The sequence below is a fragment of the Pteropus medius genome, unplaced genomic scaffold (genome assembly GCF_902729225.1).
Source record: "Pteropus medius unplaced genomic scaffold, Ma_sr-lr_union100, whole genome shotgun sequence".
Classification (NCBI taxonomy): Eukaryota; Metazoa; Chordata; class Mammalia; order Chiroptera; family Pteropodidae; genus Pteropus; species Pteropus medius.
The window spans coordinates 1,864,884-1,885,033 of record NW_024349797.1 but is presented as its reverse complement, the minus strand read 5'-3'; the positions used below and the strand labels follow the sequence as shown (position 1 = coordinate 1,885,033).

The 20,150-nt window shown below is 37.7% G+C and overlaps 2 protein-coding genes and 1 pseudogene across 5 annotated transcripts in view; all 3 read right to left on the bottom strand.

Moving 5' to 3' along the window:
* The window catches only part of PSEN1 (presenilin 1), a 59,337-nt gene extending 47,549 nt beyond the window's left edge, over window positions 1-11,788 (bottom strand). Inside the window, exons 1-3 of one of the 2 annotated variants that reach the window (XM_039883714.1) lie at window positions 11,630-11,788; window positions 4,047-4,128; window positions 3,815-3,954 (exon numbers count right to left, since the gene is read on the bottom strand). In XM_039883714.1, coding sequence (XP_039739648.1) covers window positions 3,815-3,901 — 87 coding nt within the window. In that variant the 5' untranslated portion in view covers window positions 3,902-3,954; window positions 4,047-4,128; window positions 11,630-11,788. The remainder of the gene's footprint in view (window positions 1-3,814; window positions 3,955-4,046; window positions 4,129-11,629) is intronic. The other variant, XM_039883715.1, reaches the window with a different exon arrangement.
* Window positions 5,577-5,694, bottom strand: LOC120619878 (uncharacterized; annotated as a pseudogene).
* A 2,616-nt stretch (window positions 11,789-14,404) lies between the features above and the next one.
* Window positions 14,405-20,150, bottom strand: part of RBM25 (RNA binding motif protein 25) — a 42,907-nt gene continuing 37,161 nt past the window's right edge. For all 3 annotated transcript variants that reach the window (XM_039883705.1, XM_039883706.1, XM_039883704.1), the window contains 2 exons: window positions 19,602-19,649; window positions 14,405-16,052 (listed from right to left, as the gene is read on the bottom strand). In XM_039883705.1, coding sequence (XP_039739639.1) covers window positions 15,960-16,052; window positions 19,602-19,649 — 141 coding nt within the window. In that variant the 3' untranslated portion in view covers window positions 14,405-15,959. The remainder of the gene's footprint in view (window positions 16,053-19,601; window positions 19,650-20,150) is intronic.

Sequence of the window (20,150 nt, the reverse complement as noted above, 5' to 3'; positions counted from 1 at the left end):
CATTTTACTTCTTATCAGATCTCAGTGAGATTTCCGAACACTTTCTCCCACCTCCCTAATCTACTACCAGTGAATTTCATGTAACCCTCCATAAGTCTCCTCCTTTAATTCTAATGTATAAAATAAACTGTAAAATTGCCATTCTCTGGGGCATTTTCTCAATCCATTGAGATTTTGCTTCCTGGTAATTGTCAGTTTAACTCAAACTCATTAAAATTCTTTACAGATTTGGGCGTTTCTTATGTCGACAATACTGAGTATTCAATTAATAAATCCAATAGTTTTTCTCTAATGTCACTTTTCCTTTATTTCTTTACTTAAATATAGTGGTTCTCAAACTATGGTCCCTGGACCAGAAGCATTGGCAAGATCTGGTAATTGGTCAGAAATGCAAATTCTCTGGCCCCATCCCAAACCTATAAAATCAGGAACTCTGAGTTTGGAGCCAGAAGAATTTGTATTAACAATTCTTCCAGGGGATTCCAATGCACATCAAGGTTTGAAAATCAGTGCTCTAATATATAATGTAAACAAATTTTAGACTTCGAAAAATTCACCTTTTTATATCTTACAAAAGCAAAAAGGTCTCAGCTAATCCACATAAATGATGCAAGTCTATACCAAATCAAAATATACATTTTCACTATTCTAAAGGTTATATTTTCAATCTTCTCTAGTTTTAGCATATTCCTCTGTTAGCAGAAATGAAATGGAGGCTGACTTCTAGCAAAGAATTATGATAAGTGAGGAGAAAAGAGCTCTACCTATCAAAATTTTGCACCAGAAAAATAAAACCTTACAAATTATTTTAATAGGCATAGTGAAAGTAAACCAAAGGATTATGAGATCACAAACAACAGAAAAAGGCCCAGATAACGTTCTTGTATTAAACAAATCCACCATTCAAGAGAAATAAAAGAGCTGCTTCAATTAATTCACCAAAAGTCATCTATGTCCAATTTAAATTAGGATCTATCCCCATTTTTTCATAACCAACCAGAGCACATACTTATACAATGGCTTCTTTATAACTAAAAAACTTAACAGTAAGATTCTTTTCCTCTTTCTTTTAAAATTACGCTGGTGAAAAAATGAATACATGGACTTCCTATTTTTCTTCCTCAGAATTTTCTCCATACAATGAATATCTCCTTACAGTATTACATTTTTCTGAGGTAAGATACAGCTGGAAGAACAGGAAGAACCCTGCAACAAGTTTGGAATTAGAAAGCACAGTTTTAAGTTCCAGGTCTGTCATTTAATTTTCTATGTGATCTTGAACAACCATTTAAACTGTAAAATGGGAACAATATCTATCCCATAACTGGAAAATTTGAGAATGTATACAGAAGGTCTTTGTAAGTTATAGAAGGCATTTTTAAGGAGATAAACAAAAGATAAACTTATTTGATATCACATTATCAATAGCAGAGTCAAATTAAATAAATAAATCAGACCTGATGGTCTAGACAGTGGTGCCCTAATCGATCTGGAAGGTACCACTGAGAACACTGGCGGCACTAAGACTTGCTAAAACTAAACTATGAACACATGTAATTATTAATAAAAAGCCCATGTCAATTGTACCTCCTCTGTAACACCCTTTATTTCAAGAGGATATTTTATTTATCAGTCGCTAGGGTGTAAAGAAAGGCAAAAAAATAATATCATGAAAGCCCCATAAAGCTTGAGTGTGAGGGATATAAATAGCACTACATTAACAGTGGAGAGCTCACCAGGTGCCTGTTAAGCACTGTTCTTAGAACTGGGGATATAGGAGTGAACAAGATTATGTACCTGGCTGGCCTCAAGCAGTTCACAGCAGGGGGAGGCAGGTAAACAAAATCCACAAGTAAACAGATACTATGCTAGAAATACTAGCACAAGGAAAGCAGTATAAAGGTATAGGGAGTGCCATAAAGCAGAGAAGGGAGAGGAAACCATGGAAGGCAAGGCCCCACTGATAAGGTGACTCATGAGGTGGACTTGAAGGAAGTGAAGGGAGCCATCTGAAAAGAGGAGAATAACCAGGAGCTCAGAGGCAGAATTGAGGAAGCAGTGACTGAGGGAGTCGGTGGTAAGAGCTAAGACAGAGATGGGGGCGGGTGGAGGGAAAAGTTAAGACCTCACAAAATAAGATTTTATTTGGAGATAGGATGCCTTTGCAGGGTTCTGGTCAAATGAATTACAAATAACTGTTTTTTCAAAACTTGTTAGTTGTGGAATCTTGTTCAAGGGATCCAGAAAAGATTAATGTGTAAATAAAGAGGAGCTGCTCTGGTTAAGGAAGGGGTACCCAGAGACCCGACTAGGCTGTTCCCACTTTCCCGCTCCGTCTTCTGAAGTAACAGTTTAAAAATGAGTACAAAGTCTGTAGCATCCAAATGTTCACATCCTGTATCCAAAGAACTTCAAAATCCGGCCCCAACCTAATTTTTCAAAAAGCTATTGGTAGGGAACAGCAAAAAAGAGTGAACCAAGCTGCTGATGCACAGAAGAGCAAATGTGTTGCCACAAATATCAGTGTCTGTAACACCTCTTTATCAACCGAGTACCAAGGCACAAGGTACAAAGTCCCTACCTTCCCCCACACACCTCTCATGCTACATACATGTTTACAGCTTGTGTTCCCTTTCAGGGCTTCCCTTGATATTCATTTTAACTTGACTTCACTAGATTAAAAATGTTGCAGCAATACAGAGTGATCTGCCTTTGTTGACATTATATCTCTGGATATGGCCTCCCTATCAATTTATATTTTAGGAAGATTTTTCCTCCACTGGTATTATTTCTTCTATCAGTATTGGCTTCCCAGTTTGCTCTATTCTAATTCTACCTATCTCTCAAAGTCTTCTTTGTGAAGACTTCCTCCTCACATTTTGACCCTTAATTGGAATTCTAGATCTTCAGAGTATGAAGCAAACTTCCAGGCCACCTAGTTCATTGCTCATTCCATGGACTAACCCTCTGCAGATTAGGCTGGTAGTCTTCCAGCCTTTGTGACTGCTTTTAGTAACAAGCACACACTAGCCTACAGGGCAGTCCATACTGTTTCAGACACAGAGTAATTGCAAGAAAATTCTTTTTACTGATTCAGAACCTGTTTTCTGGTATCTTCCACCACTGGTTTTGCCCTCTGGTTGAAATAGGAAAAAGTCTGATTCCCTGTGCCCCGACACACCCTGCATAGCTTATAGCTGCCTTATCTTTTTCCCCATTCTGTCTCTACCTCTAAAAATCCTACCTGTTCCCCAACCATCTCACAGGTCACATGTGGAAGCCACATTCAATCTGTAATGATTAGCTAATGGTTGCAGGCAGATTTGATATCTATGTAGCCAGGGAAGTCGTTGTGCCCCGAGCCACGGATTACACTGCTTTCCTGATTCCCTCCTTTGAATTCTCCTAGGACTTCTATATGTAGCCTTGCATTCATCATCGTGCATTCTGTCATTAAACGTTGACTGAGCACTGTCAGGAGCTATGCTAGGAACTGAAAAAATAAAAATAATTAAAATGTACTCTGCCTATAAAAGAATAAGAGCAAGACAGGCAAACTACTAGCGGAGGAAGTTGGAGAAGGCCTCAATGAAAGAGGTGGTATCTGAGCCAGGGAGGAACCCATGTCCCACACAGCCTTGTATCCCAAGCAGCAAAAGGTACAATGCTTTGCCGTCAGCTGAAGTTCAGAAAAATTCATGAATTTGGTAAAGTTGAGGGAGCCTGCTCAGCCTCCTCAGCCTCTCTTGGAGGTGAGGGAGAGGTATCACTGAATCCAGTTTGGCAAAGGCAGTTGCAGAGGCTGACACTGTACCTGGCTATGTGCAGTATTACTCAGGTGGTTGTCCTCGGACATCTGTGCATTCTGGAAGTAGGACAAGGGTGCAGGTAACTCTGTCATTGGAGCAACTATACAGAAATATCTTTTCACAGAAAACAAAGCCTCTTAGAGTTCTGAAAAGAGAAAAAGAAAACAATTATTTGTGCATTACAATTATACTTTTATTCTTAAACACTTTCATAAAATACTTTCAGCAGAAACAGACCTTTCTTTCATGTGTCCTCGTCCAGGCCAAGCTTTCTAAGGACCTCGCAGGCTGCTGTCACTTGAAGGCTCCCGGATTAGGTCTGAAATAAGATTTTACCAGATCACTCAGAGATGGTCAACTCCTAGTAAATCCATTCACATCAATCAAATAAGACCAGTTTATAAACCACAAATTTATTAATTTGCCATGACCTTCAACTGACAAACTTTTATCAGCTCAAGATACCTCTTCATAATGAGTAAACCTACTCGAGAAACCAAATATTTTCCATCACAAAGACACTTCATGATTTCAGATTTAGAGAATAATCTTAAAGAATGTTCTCGCCAACACCCTTTTTCTATGCTGACCAATCCAATCTAATTTTTACATCTCCATAAAACTATTTATCCAATGCTTTTAATTTTACAAAATTCTATCATCTCATTTAATCCTTACCACAATGCCCCAAGACAGGGGGTAAAGAGGCAACATATGTATTTCACAAAAGCAGAAGGAGATTCAAGTTCAGCGGCTTGCTTAAAAATCACATAATTGGTCAGACCAGCAAAAAGGTCACAGACTCCTGACTCCCAGCCTCAGGACTCTCCTTCGCATCCTGGCACAGCCTTATATACATACATCACTCTCTCCCGGAGTTCACCCTCCTGGGGGCCACTTCCTCATTTGCCTGTCCTTCCTTAATCTCCATCAGCCAGTTCTTTCTTTAGGACTTCAACTTTCCTTTTCACAGTTAGTCTTCAGAAGTATAAAAGAAGTCTGTTTCCCAACCTAAACAAATTCTAATTCATATATAGTATCTAAAATATTACCATGTACATATTTACATAAAAGTATTTTGTCAGTGCTTCATTTTCATGATCCTCTACCCTCCAAATTCGCTTTTTTATGCTAATGATTTTTCATAAAAAACACATTAAGCAACTTTTTCCTCTAGTAAAGGTATCGAGTTCAAATCAACCCTTAATTACCTATATTTGGCTCATTCGAATCAAGACAAAATTTTAACCAAGGTATGCTTTCCATTCTACCTTACATGCTTTTATATACCATGCCTATCTTTCTCCTCCCCTCCCTTATTCCCCGTCAGCCTACAATCAGCTGGCGTGGGATCAAAACATTGCAAATTAACTAAAGAAAATATAATTAGTGTAAATTTGTTTAAAAAATAAAGTGAATTAAAAATAGAAACAGAGGCAATACTTTTGTGGGGACAATTCATTGGAAGGGGGTACATGGGAAGCTTTTGAGGGGATTGTTTTGCTTCTTGATCTGAGTGCTAGTTACACACGGGTTTCAGTCTGAAAAAGCACTGAGCTATATACACACCTATGATGTGTGTACATTTCCATATACTTCAACTAAAACATTTAAATAGATTTTGTGGGAGTAAACCTATATTTAGGGTTACTCATACATGGTCTTTTTTTTTTTAAGGTGAGGCACCCCTTGGTTGACCTCACAGATTGCAAGGACCTTGTCATCTCACAATTCCTTATTTTTATTTTTTTATTTTTTTATTTTTTACACCTATAGCACCTGGTCTTCCTAGGTGGTCTCCCATCCAAGTACTAAACAGTCTGACCCTGTTTAGCTTCCAAGATCAGAAGGGATTGGGCTTGTTCAGGGTAGCATGGCCGTAGATGGTTCTGTCTTTCAAAATAGATAAAATTAAGACTTTGGCAATATGTATGCTAGCTTACCTAAAAGAGAGGTGGATTCCAATAGAACAGTTATATTTTCTAAATATTCAAAGTAAATGTTGTGACCTATGCTTCTAGATTTCAGGTAAAAATGAGAAGAAAAGTGATTGTCCATTTACTAAATAGGAGTTCACTGGCTGTCTACTTATATCGAAACTCAGAGACAGTCACTGAGAAGTTTTAATTATGCTCACTTTACTCATTCTACCGAAGAAAATAATGTGGCACATGAAGTTCACTAACTTGCCCAAGAGTAAACAAAGGAGCAAAGCAAAGGCTCACATATTACACTATGTTGCCTCTGTGTAAAACTCCATCCGTGCCCTTTACGAGTTTACAATAATGAACATTAAAACATTGTGAGCTGATTTTCATTACTAGTAAAACTACTGTTTAGAAGTAAATGAGATCTTAAGCTTCAATAACTGGTTCAACTATAAATTAAAAACTTAAGTGCCAAAAACATTCCTAATACACAGTCCTAGTATTTATTTATTTTTTAAAGATAAACTATGAGAATCTGGTCATTTTGATTTTTAGTAGTTTCCATTATTAGCCTTATGCTTATAGGATCTGTTCAGTTATTATAAGAAACCACAGAAACTGATTATCATACCGAAGCTTTCTCAGACAGACAAATCTTACAAGGATCATTAATAATATAGTAGTCACTTTAGCATATCTCAATACTATTTTCAAAGGTATATCCATCCATATTTATGTGTGAAAAACTAAGGATCAGGAAAAGTAAAAGAATCTGCCAGTACACGATTATGGGGTAAGTAACACCAGTTCTAGAACCTAGGTCTTCTGATGCCCAGCCCAGATCATTTCCGGTTCACCCAGAGAAAGCTCAGGCCTCCACGGATGCTTTGAAGATCACAATGTTATAGGGAGGGCACCATTCCTGGAAGAGCTGCTCTTTACATGAGCTCAGTAGGAAGCAGAGGCAGGCAACAGGGTTAAGCTAGGTCTTCAGTCAGGCCTGGTGAACAAACAAACATTGTTGGTACCAAGAAGGGAACAGGCAAAGCCAGATTTGATTCTGGTCCAGTAACAGCTGAAAACAATTGATGACTCCATGGAGAAGGCCAATGACCCCACTGTTCAGGCGGTGTGGCAAAAGACACTAGCAGGCTTTATAACATTCTGACCAGTATCTTGAGAACAAGACAGTTGTTGAGGAGTAAGAATTTTTCATGTGACCTAGATTGCAGAAGGAGTGGGAATAGGGACAGAAGTAGATTTTAGTGTTTCCTCTCTCTGGCTACCTGTTAAAGATTTTCTGAGACTGACTGAGCATACCTGAATTCACTGCCATCCAATTCCTTTTTCTCAAGACACTTGCTCAATCACATAAAAGGCAAAAGAAATTGTTCTTTGATGGACAACTAAAATTTCTATTATACACAGAGCTAAAAAAGCCCCAAGAGAATACAAATAACCTCTAGGACTAGATGTGCTGAACAGAAAAATCCACCTAACCAGAAAACCTTCTATCAATCAGCACATCAAAAAGTATAACTGGAGCAATGTTTAGAATTGCAAAATAAGTTTATTAAAAATCCCATTTAAGGGAAACACCAACAAAAAAGTACATCTTTCTCACTATATCCCAAGGCAACATCTAACCCTCAAACTCTTGTAACATGTTCACTTAATTATAGATACCATTTTCTTCCTTCACCTTCGGAGATAAATATAAACAAAATCTGTACTCCACAGAAGCAAACATGTTCATGGAGATTTTTTTTTTAATCATGATCTTCTCTAGCACAAACGGCTTATGCCTTGTTTTAATGACTCTAGCCACTTGACTAGTTTCTCCTTCACTTAGAAAACTACCAAAAAGTTATTTTCAAAAGTATCTTTGTATTGTAATGCTAAGAAGTTTTCAAGTGCCAAAATGAGCTTGTGATTTGTTATATTTTCCACAAAAGTATTTAATCAGCTTCAATGTTACTTTGACAGTGTTTTCCTGGACAATAAGCCTGAGCTCTAATTATATGGATGGGCTTGGAGAGCCTCTATTTGAGGTTTTAAAAGATCATATCCAACAATAAATGTATTCAATGCCCAAAATTAATCAAAAATAATTTGAAACTAACTTAAAATTTCAGGAGTACATCCTAGAAAGACTCCTCTGAATTTTAGACTAGGAGCAAAATCATTTCCCCAGCCCTACAAGAGGCTCTGTGAAAGTGGTAGACACTAAAAAGAGCAAAGATAGTGAGTGATAGCATATTTGGTGATATTTTTCCCTTCTTCTATCCCACTCCACTTCTGTGAACCATCTGTGATAGATTAGATTATTATTCAGCAGATATTCACTCCTTCCCCCAGTACTCCAAGGGAGGAATATACTTCCCCTCTGCAGTGATGTTGGTTTGGCTCTGTGCTGCAGTGATGTTGGCTTGGCTCTGTGACTTATTTTGGCCTCAACATGGGTGCAGTCTACTACCCACCCCAGGCTTTTGGGCACATCATATGACTTGCTTTGGTCAATGGGATCTTGCATTTGTGGCACAAGCAGACACTTGAATTGTGCTTATGCCGTTGGCCTTGCCTTCTTGTACTTCTGCTGTTGCCTTAAAAAGAGCTTACTGTGGGTAGCCACTGCCCCTTCCGCCAAGGCCCCAGAATAAGACAAGTGAAGCAAAACTGTCCTAGCTGATCCACAGACCTACACGTTGAAGCAGAGCCTCGGGTGAGGACACATGCTCTAAGACACTGAATTTTGGGGAAGTCTGTTATATATAGAGCTTGCGTAGTTGTTTTTAAATAATAATGGTTATGTGGGCTCAGAAGATGCAATGAAAATGAACAAATCCAAAATATTTTATCTGAGACCCTTAGAACTTACTAAAAGTGTTTAGAATTCACATTTTTTTTTTGGCTTTTATAAAGGTAATATGATGCAAACACCATATGTTTTATAATGTCCCCTCAGGGTCTTAGAATCACAAAATCAAACAAATTAATAAATATATAATGAAACATATTAAGTAGTTTTAAATTACATAAGTAGGTTCAGGTTAGATTTTTGCTGTCAAATGAATTATGAAAAGCCTTTCAGTTTTTTCAAGGCTTTTAGATTTCAGAATAATAACTATGGGACTATATTATCAATATGTGTAAAATTATAAAGAATGTCCCCTCCAAATATTTCACTTCAATAACTCTACATACAAGGTATGATTACCCTGAGTCACTGTCTCAAATTCACTGTGGAAATGGGAAGAATACACCTAATCTTTAATGAAAAAGTTAATACTCAAATCTAACTACTTTGTAATTCATTGGTTATACTCAGCAATGCTTGCATTCTCTTTTGCTTTAGATCAACTTAAGGAACTGTACTAGGCATTGTGAAAACCAAACATTATGCCCTTTCATCAACAAACCCTTATTGGGTTTCTTCTACATAACCAGACGCTGTGATAAGGATGCTGTTGAATCAAATAATGCTTTTTTACTTAAAGAGCTTACTACTTAGAGGGGAAGACAGATAAGAACATTTTTATATTAATTACAATGTTGAAATAAAAACATTTTAGATGTACTGGGTTACATTAAATGGTATTCAAATTTTTCCTTCTACCTTTAAAAATCTGTTTACTAGAAAGTTTAAAATTAACATTTGTACGTCACATCATCATGTTTCTATTGGACAGTAGTGCTCTAAATCTTCAGTTCTTTCTGCTACACCAGGCCTGATATTGAAAATCCCTGACAACCTTTTCCTTCCTGAAGCTTCCCTCCCTTCCTCAGCTTTTGTAACAATGCACTATGAAGTTTTCCTCCTGCCACTCATTCTCCTCAGCTGGTTCCTGGCTCTTCTTCCATCCCCTCATTATAAGTGTTCCTAAGAGTATGTCTGGGCTCCCTTCCTTCTCTTTCCTTAGGTGTCTCCTCTACGCTCCTATATCAACTGGCAAGTCTATTTAAGTGACTCTCCCGTTTACAGTTTCAGGCCTGTCCAAGGGGCATTTTCACCTATTTGCACTTCAAAGTGATACTTCCAAAGCACTTTCTCATCTTCCTCTCTAGAATAGTTCTTTGCTCCTAACTTCCTTATTTCTGTGAGATCGGCTCCCCCATTCTCTAAACTGAAAACCTCCTTGTCAACTTTTAGTCATTCCTTGCTCTTTAATTGGCTGCGAGGTCCTAGTCATGTTTTTCCTCAGTTCTAAGCCTCTGCTACCACTGAAGATCAAACTCTCATTATATTTCACCTGGATATGCAAAGTTAGGTCAATTCTCTTATCCATTCTAGCCCCAACTACCAGATTAACGTAAAGGTCTGACCACAACTTTGATAACACCTTCCAAATCTGCCTGGCATGTATCACATGAAGGAGAAGCAGTATTATTAGGGGTCTTTGAAAGATTTTTCAGACTATTTTAGAGAGAAGTTTCTTCCTATAATCTGATATAATAGTGGAAGAGCATGAGCAAAGGGAACCTGGTTTGAGAGAGAGGAAGAGAACCACATATGCTTTGGTAACGGATAAATGTTATATCTTTTCTGCTAGGATTCTCAGAGACCAACTCCAATCCTCCAGTTCTCCACAAATGGAAATTCATGCAGCAGTCTAAAACTAGTAACAGCCATTAACTTAAAATTCAGCAATCATCTCCATTCTGTGGTCTTAAGAACAAGAAATAGAAGAATGGAAAACCAGATGACAGATACCATGTCTATTATGTATATATTTTTTTTCGGGGGGGTGGGAGTGGGGAGGAACTCATGCATTCAATATAGGCCTCTTTTTACATTGTTAAAGGCTTGTTATTATATGTGGGTGGGGCTTAAGTTGGTTAAACTCTGCAAATGAAGTAAGGAGAACTGAAATAGGCTTTTACAGGTGACTGAAATTAGCCAAATGCAACAGGCTCCAATCTACTTTCCTGTTTTATTGTCCTTCACAAGTTATTTAATGTTCAGACTGAATTACTGGACGCTTAAGATTCAGAGGGCCCCTGTTTGTAGTACACCCTATGGTTATAATGTCTTCCTTTCTTTAATTCCAAGAGTGAAAACCTTTCCACTACAAAAGATGATTCAAATAACAAGATTCCCTTAACCAGATGTGATCTCTACCTGCCTCAAACTTCAGAGAATGTTATGACCTTTACAATGTGTTCTGCCATATAGTTATTATATATGCCACATTACTGCACACTATTCTTATCATCCATAGTAAACCTTGAATATTTTATTCATTTTGTCCAAAGCAAGCAAGTAATGCTTTAGGATTATTACTTTCCTACCAGAGAAGCAGATATTCATTTGAAAAGAAACTAAGCAAGAATAAAAAGCAAGTATCTAAGACACATGCAAAGCATCGGACATACATGACTCATGACAGTGCCGATCAAGGTAAAAGCATCAGACCCCGTTTTCCTCTTGGATGTGAGACATAACAAAGTTAGCCCTGAGTGCCACTAGCTTCCCCTTTACAAGGGCAGACTCAAAGCACGAGGCGAGGAGTTTCACCAGTTGCTCAACCAGACAGCGCAACGCGCTTCCTCTTTCTCCTGCTCTATTCGAGTCAAGACGGTCAATCCCAGCCCAAGGCACCTGCGCCCTGAGATATCTTCGGGACACCAGCATTTCCGGACCGAGGCTCGGAAGGGTACTCTCTTTAACCTGACCGCGTGCCTCGCCTGGAACTCATGAAATAACTGGTCGCCCCTTCCTGTTTCCCACACGGGGTTCCTCTGTCTCCGCCCGGCCGCGCCCCGCTCCCCATCCTCGAGGACACCGGCTCCGCCGCCCCGGCGGCGACAAAGAGCCGGACCCTGCCCGCGGCCGCCTGTGTCGACACTGGATAACGGACGCCTTCCTCTCTCCCCGGACTCCCCATCACGCACCTACTCCTTCCTCGCAGAAGCCGACCGCTCACAGCTGAGGTTCCTTTACCAGCAGCCGCTGTTTTGTTTCCGATGTGAAGTCGCAGCCTTTGGAGCTGACGGGTCCAGACCCCGCCCAAAAGGCTTCACCCATGCCGTCATTTCCGGCTCTGGCGTCGTTGGAGGTCTGCCTGCGGAGGGGTGGGACCTAGAGGGATAGGGCGGAGCCCAGGGAAAGGGGCAGGGCTTCCGGTGGCGTGTTAAGATGGCTGGAGAAACCCTGCGCTCCAGCCAGCCTCCCACCCGGAGGAACCCGCCCAGAGTGCCAGCAGGGGTCGAGGTTGTCAGGGATTTGAGACCGGTGCTGAGGGGAGGACCAAGTTTCTATGTAAACTGAGCTCGGCGTGTGCTTCTCTTGGCCTACAAGCGATGGCATCTTAAGACTAACGTTTCTTTCGTTTCCCTGTGGTGCCTATTTATAACACCTCTCAATGTGAATCAGCCGCACCACAATCAAGAGGATGCTAATTAAAATTGCAAATACACCCCCTACCTAATGAATCAAAACTTCTGGAGGGCGGGAAACTGTATTTTAAACAAATGCCAGCTGGGATTCTTGGACTCCAAATTTAAGAACCAGTCTTCCTAAATGGTGAACTTCCATAGAGCTGAAAATCTTATTTTTGTAATCTCCAAACCTAAGTATCTGGCGCACGATGATCTAAGTCATCGATCCAACTAATATTTAATGTGGCAGAGTAAACAGACTTGGAAGTGTCATTTAATTCAAACATGGCTTGAGAATTTTTATTCATTTTTGTTTATGGAAATTATCTTCTTGGGCATGTTAGATTGCCATTCCTAATTTGGCATATGAGTTAAGTAATAAAATGAAAGGTAATGATCAGTCAATTAAGATGAAAATGTAAGCAAATGCAAATAAGTATTTCAATGTTAATGTAAGTACATTTCAAAAAAAAATCTACGTTTATAAAAAATAAGTTCACTCTGATCTACAGTATGTTAATAGTTCCTCGGTTTGAAACGTACATATGAATTTTCCCATTTTCTTCCTGACATCTAGACTGTCTGGCTATTTGGGATTCCTTCTCATATCCTTTATAACCAGTGGCTTTCACAAGTCAAATTCACCATCTTTTGCTGAACAAAAACTATTTCTCAATTCATACTGTTAATAAAAAGAACCTAAAAAAATTTGTAACCATTTTGACACCAAACCATTCTGCAGTCTTAGAGCTGGGTAAATAAGCCTCATATACACATTGTATACCTACTTACATTTATTTGCATAAGTTTTTTTTTTTACTTCATATGAAAGAAGAAAATAACAGTTTAGTCCAGTTTGACTCTCAAGCTGTTTTTTCAATTTTTCCACCATACCTAGTATTTGTGCCTGATGAGTACCTGAAACAGCAACTCTCCACAAAACCATTAGCCTCAACTATTACATAGGTTTACCAGGAAGCACTGTAAGATTCAGAATAAGTAACAACATAAAGTTCTCTAAGGAGAAAATGTTCTGGGGCTGGGTAGGAATAAAGCCTATAATATTGAGTTCTCAGGCATTTTTGGAAGATTATTTTACATTCATGAACAAAGTATCTGTTCGCCTCAAAAATGTTTTTCCCTTTAAAATCTACTTAAAAATTAAGCAGCATTTATGTAGTCTTTTAGGATAAAATACTAGTACTGAGTAGGTACCTTAAACTGCTAATCAAAGCGTAGTCCTTGGATCAGTTAGCACTGGCATCATCATCATCCTAAGGCCCCATCCTGGCCCTACTAAATCAGTTTGTATTCTAACAAGATTCCATCAGGTGATTTAAACAGGCATTCAAGTTTGATTAAAGAAACTACTTCAAATAACTTATCTTTCCTCCTGTAAACAGATGTACATATTTTAAATTATTTAGAGGGTCAAATGACGAAAAAGCATATTGGTTTTCTGCCAAATTTTCGTATAATTTTATAACTTGAATGGGTAATATGGATTATCTAAGGTTCCCAAAACTGAAATTAGGCTATGGGCAAATGATGACTGCAACCCAGAAAGTTCATGCAACTTAGTAGAAATTTTCTTATGTGTATTCTCCCAGACACTAGAATATGCCAGTTTATACATGTCTAATTCTTTATATGCAAATCTGAAAAACAAACTCTGAAAACCTTAAAGTTTAAGGTTAGTGGCAAAACCTGACTTGAACTGACATTAAGCTACTAATGTAATGGTCTTTAACCCAGTGACTGATCATTCCTGCTCTGCTGCAGAAATGTTAATGTATGAACTTGGGATCCTGAGGCAAATCTCACTGGAAGTGTTATGCAGTAGACGATGTATATCCTCAAGGGTTTCAGATACTCACCCTATAAGATAAATACTGTGAAAGAGCAGAAGAAAACAAAGCAAGGGAAATTAAATCCATCTGAATAAACCTTCATGCTAATTTTGGTTAAACAAAAACAACCTAACATGCTTTAGAAGCAGTAATATGGTACGAGAAGACAGACATGATAAACTGCTCAAACAAGGTGTTGGGCTGAGGATGAATCTGAAAAAAGGCTAGTAAATTAATTTGTAAATGGCAAGGAGCATGTTTCTGAAATATTCCCTTGAGAAACCAGAATTTATATTATAACACTAAAAGGAGATATCTCCATAGACATATAGAGTAATCTAAAATAAGGTAATATCCTCTTTGCCCTTCAGTCACTAATATTCATAAAAATTAATTTAGCCCATATTTTCAAGTTAAGTTTCTAGTATGCACTGCACAATTACAGCATGATGCCATTTATTTAATAAGACTCTGAAAGAATGAGTCCCCAAGATCAAATATATACATTTTTAATATCTGAAATATTTACATAATAGAACCATGTCATGGTCCAATATTAAGAACAGTGTTTTCAAATGTCCTCTTTAAGATGTAAAAAAATCTAATAACTCAAGCTCAGTTATGCTTTTTAACATCCCCCCACCGCCACCAAATCTTTATTTTTCTTTTAAATAAATACTTAGACATGGTAATAGCCACACCTACTCTGTTAAGAACTGTTTAAAACTCGTTACGTTTTCAGGTAATTTTGCTCCCTGGTGAAGTTCTGATCTACAATAAAGAAATGTATGTCTCTAACAACATCAGTATATTTTCAAACTTTGATGAGCAGAGGTAAACAAAGTGTGTGTGTATATACACAAGCACAAGCTATAAACCCTTTATCAAAACAAAAACAAAAAATTAGTGGTAACTGCCTTAAATGATTTACTTTATCCTTAGAAATAAGATGTAAACGTAAAATGCCATGCTGAATTCCTAGTATATTTTGTCAAATTTTCCTAGTCTGTCAAATGGCCTAATTTTATCTTTTGTTTCTCAAGTTTTTTTTTTTCCTCATTTATGCTTTTCCATTTTTTTCCCAACAAAAGGGGTACACCAAAATTAAGCTAAAGACCAATTAGTGCAAAAATGCATTAAATAAAGCTCTCCAGAATCTAAGGATCTGACTCATCTCTGCACAATGAAATTGAGGGGCAGGGGATCAGTGATTCACAGTCCCTTAAAAAGAGAGGCTGAAGCAGCCAGCTATCAACAGGAGAACCCCATGCTATTCAACAGACTGTTGCTTGCCAGAAAAGAATACCATGCTCTGGGAGACTAATAACCTAATTATCCCAGACATTTGGGTTGGCACAACACCACGTATCCTTTACGATTCTATTCTTCAGTTAGGAAATGTTTACGGGAGCCCTCCAAAGCAAATCAGGGCAAAGTAACACTTTTATATATACATTCACACAAACACATTCATACAGATACAGTAGGAATGGATGGTCTGCTAATTTTCGCACTCTAATTTCAAAAATTAATTTCATGCCTTCATGAAAGCTTGCCAATTCTGATCAAATAGGGAAGGAAGGACTGGTATTCTTTCAATTAAAATTGTTCGTGTTGGTTCCTTTACAGTACAGTTCAATATTAAGTGCAATTCTGCAAAAGAATTGGGGAGTCATTTTAATATTTACAAGGAACAAATCAGCAGAACAAGATTATATCAGATAGGCTGTGTACAGTAGCTGCGGCTTATAAAACATACCAGTAATTTGTACCTGGTGAGTATAAAGAGAACCAAAGTAGGATTCAGATGTCTTTACAACCAAGAGAGTACACAAGGCATCAACAAATTGGAGGACAAAAAAAATTCACATTTTCTACATTAAAAAAAAATTACAGATCTTGCAAATGTCTTTGAAGACAAAGAAAAATTCAAAGTCCTTTGAAGGATGGGAAAGATGGTATCTGAAATGGAACTCTTAAGTGTAAAGAGAGTTTTACTTCACAAGACCAATTTTCTTGGCTTCTGTTTCATATATCAATAATCTCCACATTTTGACTATAAAAACTTCTGCTTCTTCATCAAGTACCTAGAGGAGAAAAAAAAAAACAAACAGTAACACACACGTAAGATAAGCAATCAGCATCCCCCAACAAAAGCGAGTGATACTTTCAATAGACTTGAAGGAAATCTGTTTAGCATGAGAAATGTATTAAACAGTACATGTAAATTACCCCCCCAAAATGCATTCAGCAAAATCCCATGGCTTACTGAATACTGACACCACAGTACATTTTTGATCCATCCAACTTTTATTCTTTTACCTTTACAAATACTATCTTTATATATGTCTCGGAAAACTATTTCCTGAGGAAAGCAAATGTTTGTTATAAAGAACATTGTAATTTAGGCAGAACTAGTTGTACAACTACACAATAACTAAATACAGAGTATCTCATTTACCCCCCTACAAACAACCTTATAATCTTAATATTTATGGATGTTGCATTTAATTAAATATTAAATGAGAATATATGTAAAGCATTTAATACAGTGTCTTGGATACAGTAAACAGAGTAAATAAACTACTACTATGACGAGTGTCACAAGACCACTGAATTAAAAAAAGGTCATTTCCCCTTGGTGAATAAATCATTATATTTCTATCTACTTATGAGTTAGGTGCATCATGTCCTAACCACTACTCCTGCCCTCATCCCACACACATATTCGGCCCTCTATACCAGACCTGTAGCGAGGTAAAATGGAATAATCATGTTTCCTTCTATAGGGGGCAGCTATGACTGAGCTTCAGGACATCACTACCATAATGATTTGTGGCCTAATGTTGCCAGTACAGGTTAGGAATTAAGGAAACTGGATCTCTAGCCAGACTACTTGGGTTCAAATCCCACTTCTGCCTCTTACTAGTTAAATATCCTTGGTTGGGTTACTTAACCAGTGAGCCTCAGTTCTCTTATCAGTAAGATAAAGGAAACAGATACATCATACTGGTTCATAATTTAAAAAGTTAATATGCACAAAGTGTACAAAGTGCTCTGAAAAGTGCCCAATACCTACGTGATCAGTAAGTAAGTGCCTAAGAGGAGCCAGAAATTTTGATTTTCATAACTTTCCTTAAATTTCTCAATGATGATATTAATTAAAGAACTTCTAAGCAGACTTCTCTGAGCCACACTTGATCAGTCGTTCAAAACAACTGCTGCAACACTAACATGGAAATCGTAACTTGGAAATACAGATACAGGTATAAAATGCAACCAAAGTTTTTTATGTCAGATGAGGAAAGGTACAGTTTAAAAGGTCATATTTTTAATAAAAGCAAAATATTATTTGGGCTAAAAATTCCATCTAATTTATATGAGAAATGTTTAGAGGGTCCATAAGCTTTTATTAGAACTGGTTGAAAACCTAGCTCAATTGGTCTCCTCACTATGATCAATGAGACAAAAAATAATCAAAACCATATAAGTGATTAGTAGTCTAAGTAGTAGTATTTCAAACATCAAAATATTTGAACAGATCAAAATAGATTAACACTGACACAAGAAAATCTTCACTGACGGTAATTAAAATTCTGCCAAGGCCAAAAACTAGAATGACGATTTTTAAAAAAGAATTTAACTCAAGTCTAACTATAAAACCCTTTCTCTACCCCAAGGCTCATCTTTTAAAGAGGCTGGACGGTCAGGAAAGTTTAGATTCTACCTCCAAGGGCTGGGATTTATTCATATCTCTCCTTTTATCTGAGACTCAGGATTATGGAATCAAGAAACTTTTCACAAATGTTTTATCAGGAAATCTAAAAAGCTGCATCAGGCTGGCTGGGCAGTAGAATTATCTGGCTTTAAACATCACATAGTGCCTGTACATAAAGTATTTCAACCTTACAACTCCTTTTGATTAGGCATCCCACTACGTCCTCCCTAACAACTTTGCAACTCAAAATCAAGCCCCCCAGACACCTGTCATCTTGTATTACCTTGCTTGAGGTTTCTTCCTCCCTGATTCGTCTTTCCATTGCTACCTTCCCACTCTGTCCTTTGGACCACTATTCTACTTTATACTAACTATCCTTAACTTCTTTCATTATCGTTTTCATCTCCTTATCTTAAATGAAAACCTGGTATGTCCCCTAAAGAACCTGACTGACATTCCAAGAGCCTTCTCAGGACGTTCCTTACTTTTAAGCCTTAGCTTTCAAAGAAAGGAGAAGCTCCTGGATCTTTGCTTATTTCCATCCTTGTAAACAATATCTCCATTGAGGTTCATGAGATTGTACAGAACCACTCTTCCACTCCAACAGCAGCTGTCTAGCAAATGCCTAGTCTTTCACCCGCATTAGAGGAGCAAATTGGCAGGTGGTTCCTATATTTCTCTCCAACCCACTTCCCAACATACAGTAATTTCAATTTCTATGCGTAAGACCCAAGCTTAAAATTAAAGTCATGTCAAACAATGACATTGGCTCTGCCCCAGAAACTCTCTCCCACAGCCATATTTTGCAACTTGCCATCATATGGACTGATCCACCATTTGTATTCTTAAACATTCTACTCTCCATAACTTTCCCAGTTGTCATTCTAACACACCTCCCGCAACTTTATTAGATCCAGCAGACTCTGACTCATTCAAACCATCAGCTCTGTTCTGGTGTTATCCCCATCACCTCCAGCTGGGGTTCACAGCTACACCTCCAGCAGATAAAATGAATTTGGCTGTTTGCACAGCCACGCCCAGGTCCCCTGTGACCTCCAACATGGGGAGCAGATCCCCCTGGCGATCTGTGGAGTGAGGACTCACTGCTTTACTCACCAGGGTTCTGAAGCCCCTGTGAGCCAACCCAGGAAACTCTTCATGTCTGAGTGCTTTTTATTAGAGAGAAATGGACTTTTTCTCCTAGCTTGGAGTTCATAGTCCATTTGATCACTCTCTCACCTTTACCATCAATACTCTTCTCCTCCTTCCTTTCCTCACAAAAATCACAATATTAGATAATGCAACCACTGACTCTACTCTAAAGTCCAAATTAAATGCAACTGGAAATTTGATGTTTAACCATTACTGACCCAAGAGACACCTGTCCAAGCAACAAAATATTTTACAATCTTCAAGTCTCAGTTTAGATGGTAATTCCTGGATGCATTCCCTAACTGCACTCAACACCGTCAGATACTCTATCTCCTCTGCCCCATTTAAAACATCTCCATTATAGCAAGTATATAAGGGTATATATACTGGTATATTTTTCTTTCTGATAGTTCCAATGTTCCACCTTTTTATGCTCCTAACACATCACTCTACGAAGTAAATAGTTAATGAATGTTTTCTAAATGTATTAATAGATCCAGGACTTATATTTATATTCACACAAACACCAAAGGTGGGGAAAGGAGAGACTGGTTGGAAAAAAGAAAAAAGAAAAACCCTAATTTTAGTGTTGTCTAATGATGTCTTGCTGTGGGTGCCTCTATTTTCATTTAATCCATATTCAAATTTTAATTCAAGCCCATAAAAAGATGATTTTGGAACCAACATAGGTAGAAAATCAAATTCAGAGAAGTTTGTTCACATAGATATTAATTAAAATATTAGTAACAATGAACTTCTAACTCACCATGGCAACATCATCTAAAATGCTCTGAGGTGAACTATGAGCCATAACCTAAAAGAAACAAATAATTGTCATTTTGAAAATAAACAAAAAATTAGCAATATAGTCAAGAAATTTCCAGGTATCCTCAAACTAATATGGAAATTTCTTATGGCTGAAGAATTTTTCTGTAAATTTCTTTATTCCCCAAATTCTACTCTCTTGAATGGAAATCTGACACCATAACCTGGAATCTTAATCATTATAGTATCTGTTTTCTAATTCAAATCCAGACTTAAAAGTTTTAATGCTACAATAACTATAAGTGGAAAGGACAGCCTAAATCTGCAAGTCCTAATGTTAAAAGAGTAGTACTGGTGGAAAAATAGCATTTCCTTAGACTGCGATTTAGTTATTACTTTACAAAAATATGGTGCTTCTATTACAACTGCCTTATTAAAGACAAAACTTTGCCTTCAAGAGACAATAGGAGGTGGTATACCCTGGTGCTTAAGACCTCCAGTTTTATAGACTTGACTCTGCTACTTATGTGACTATGTTCAAGACACAATC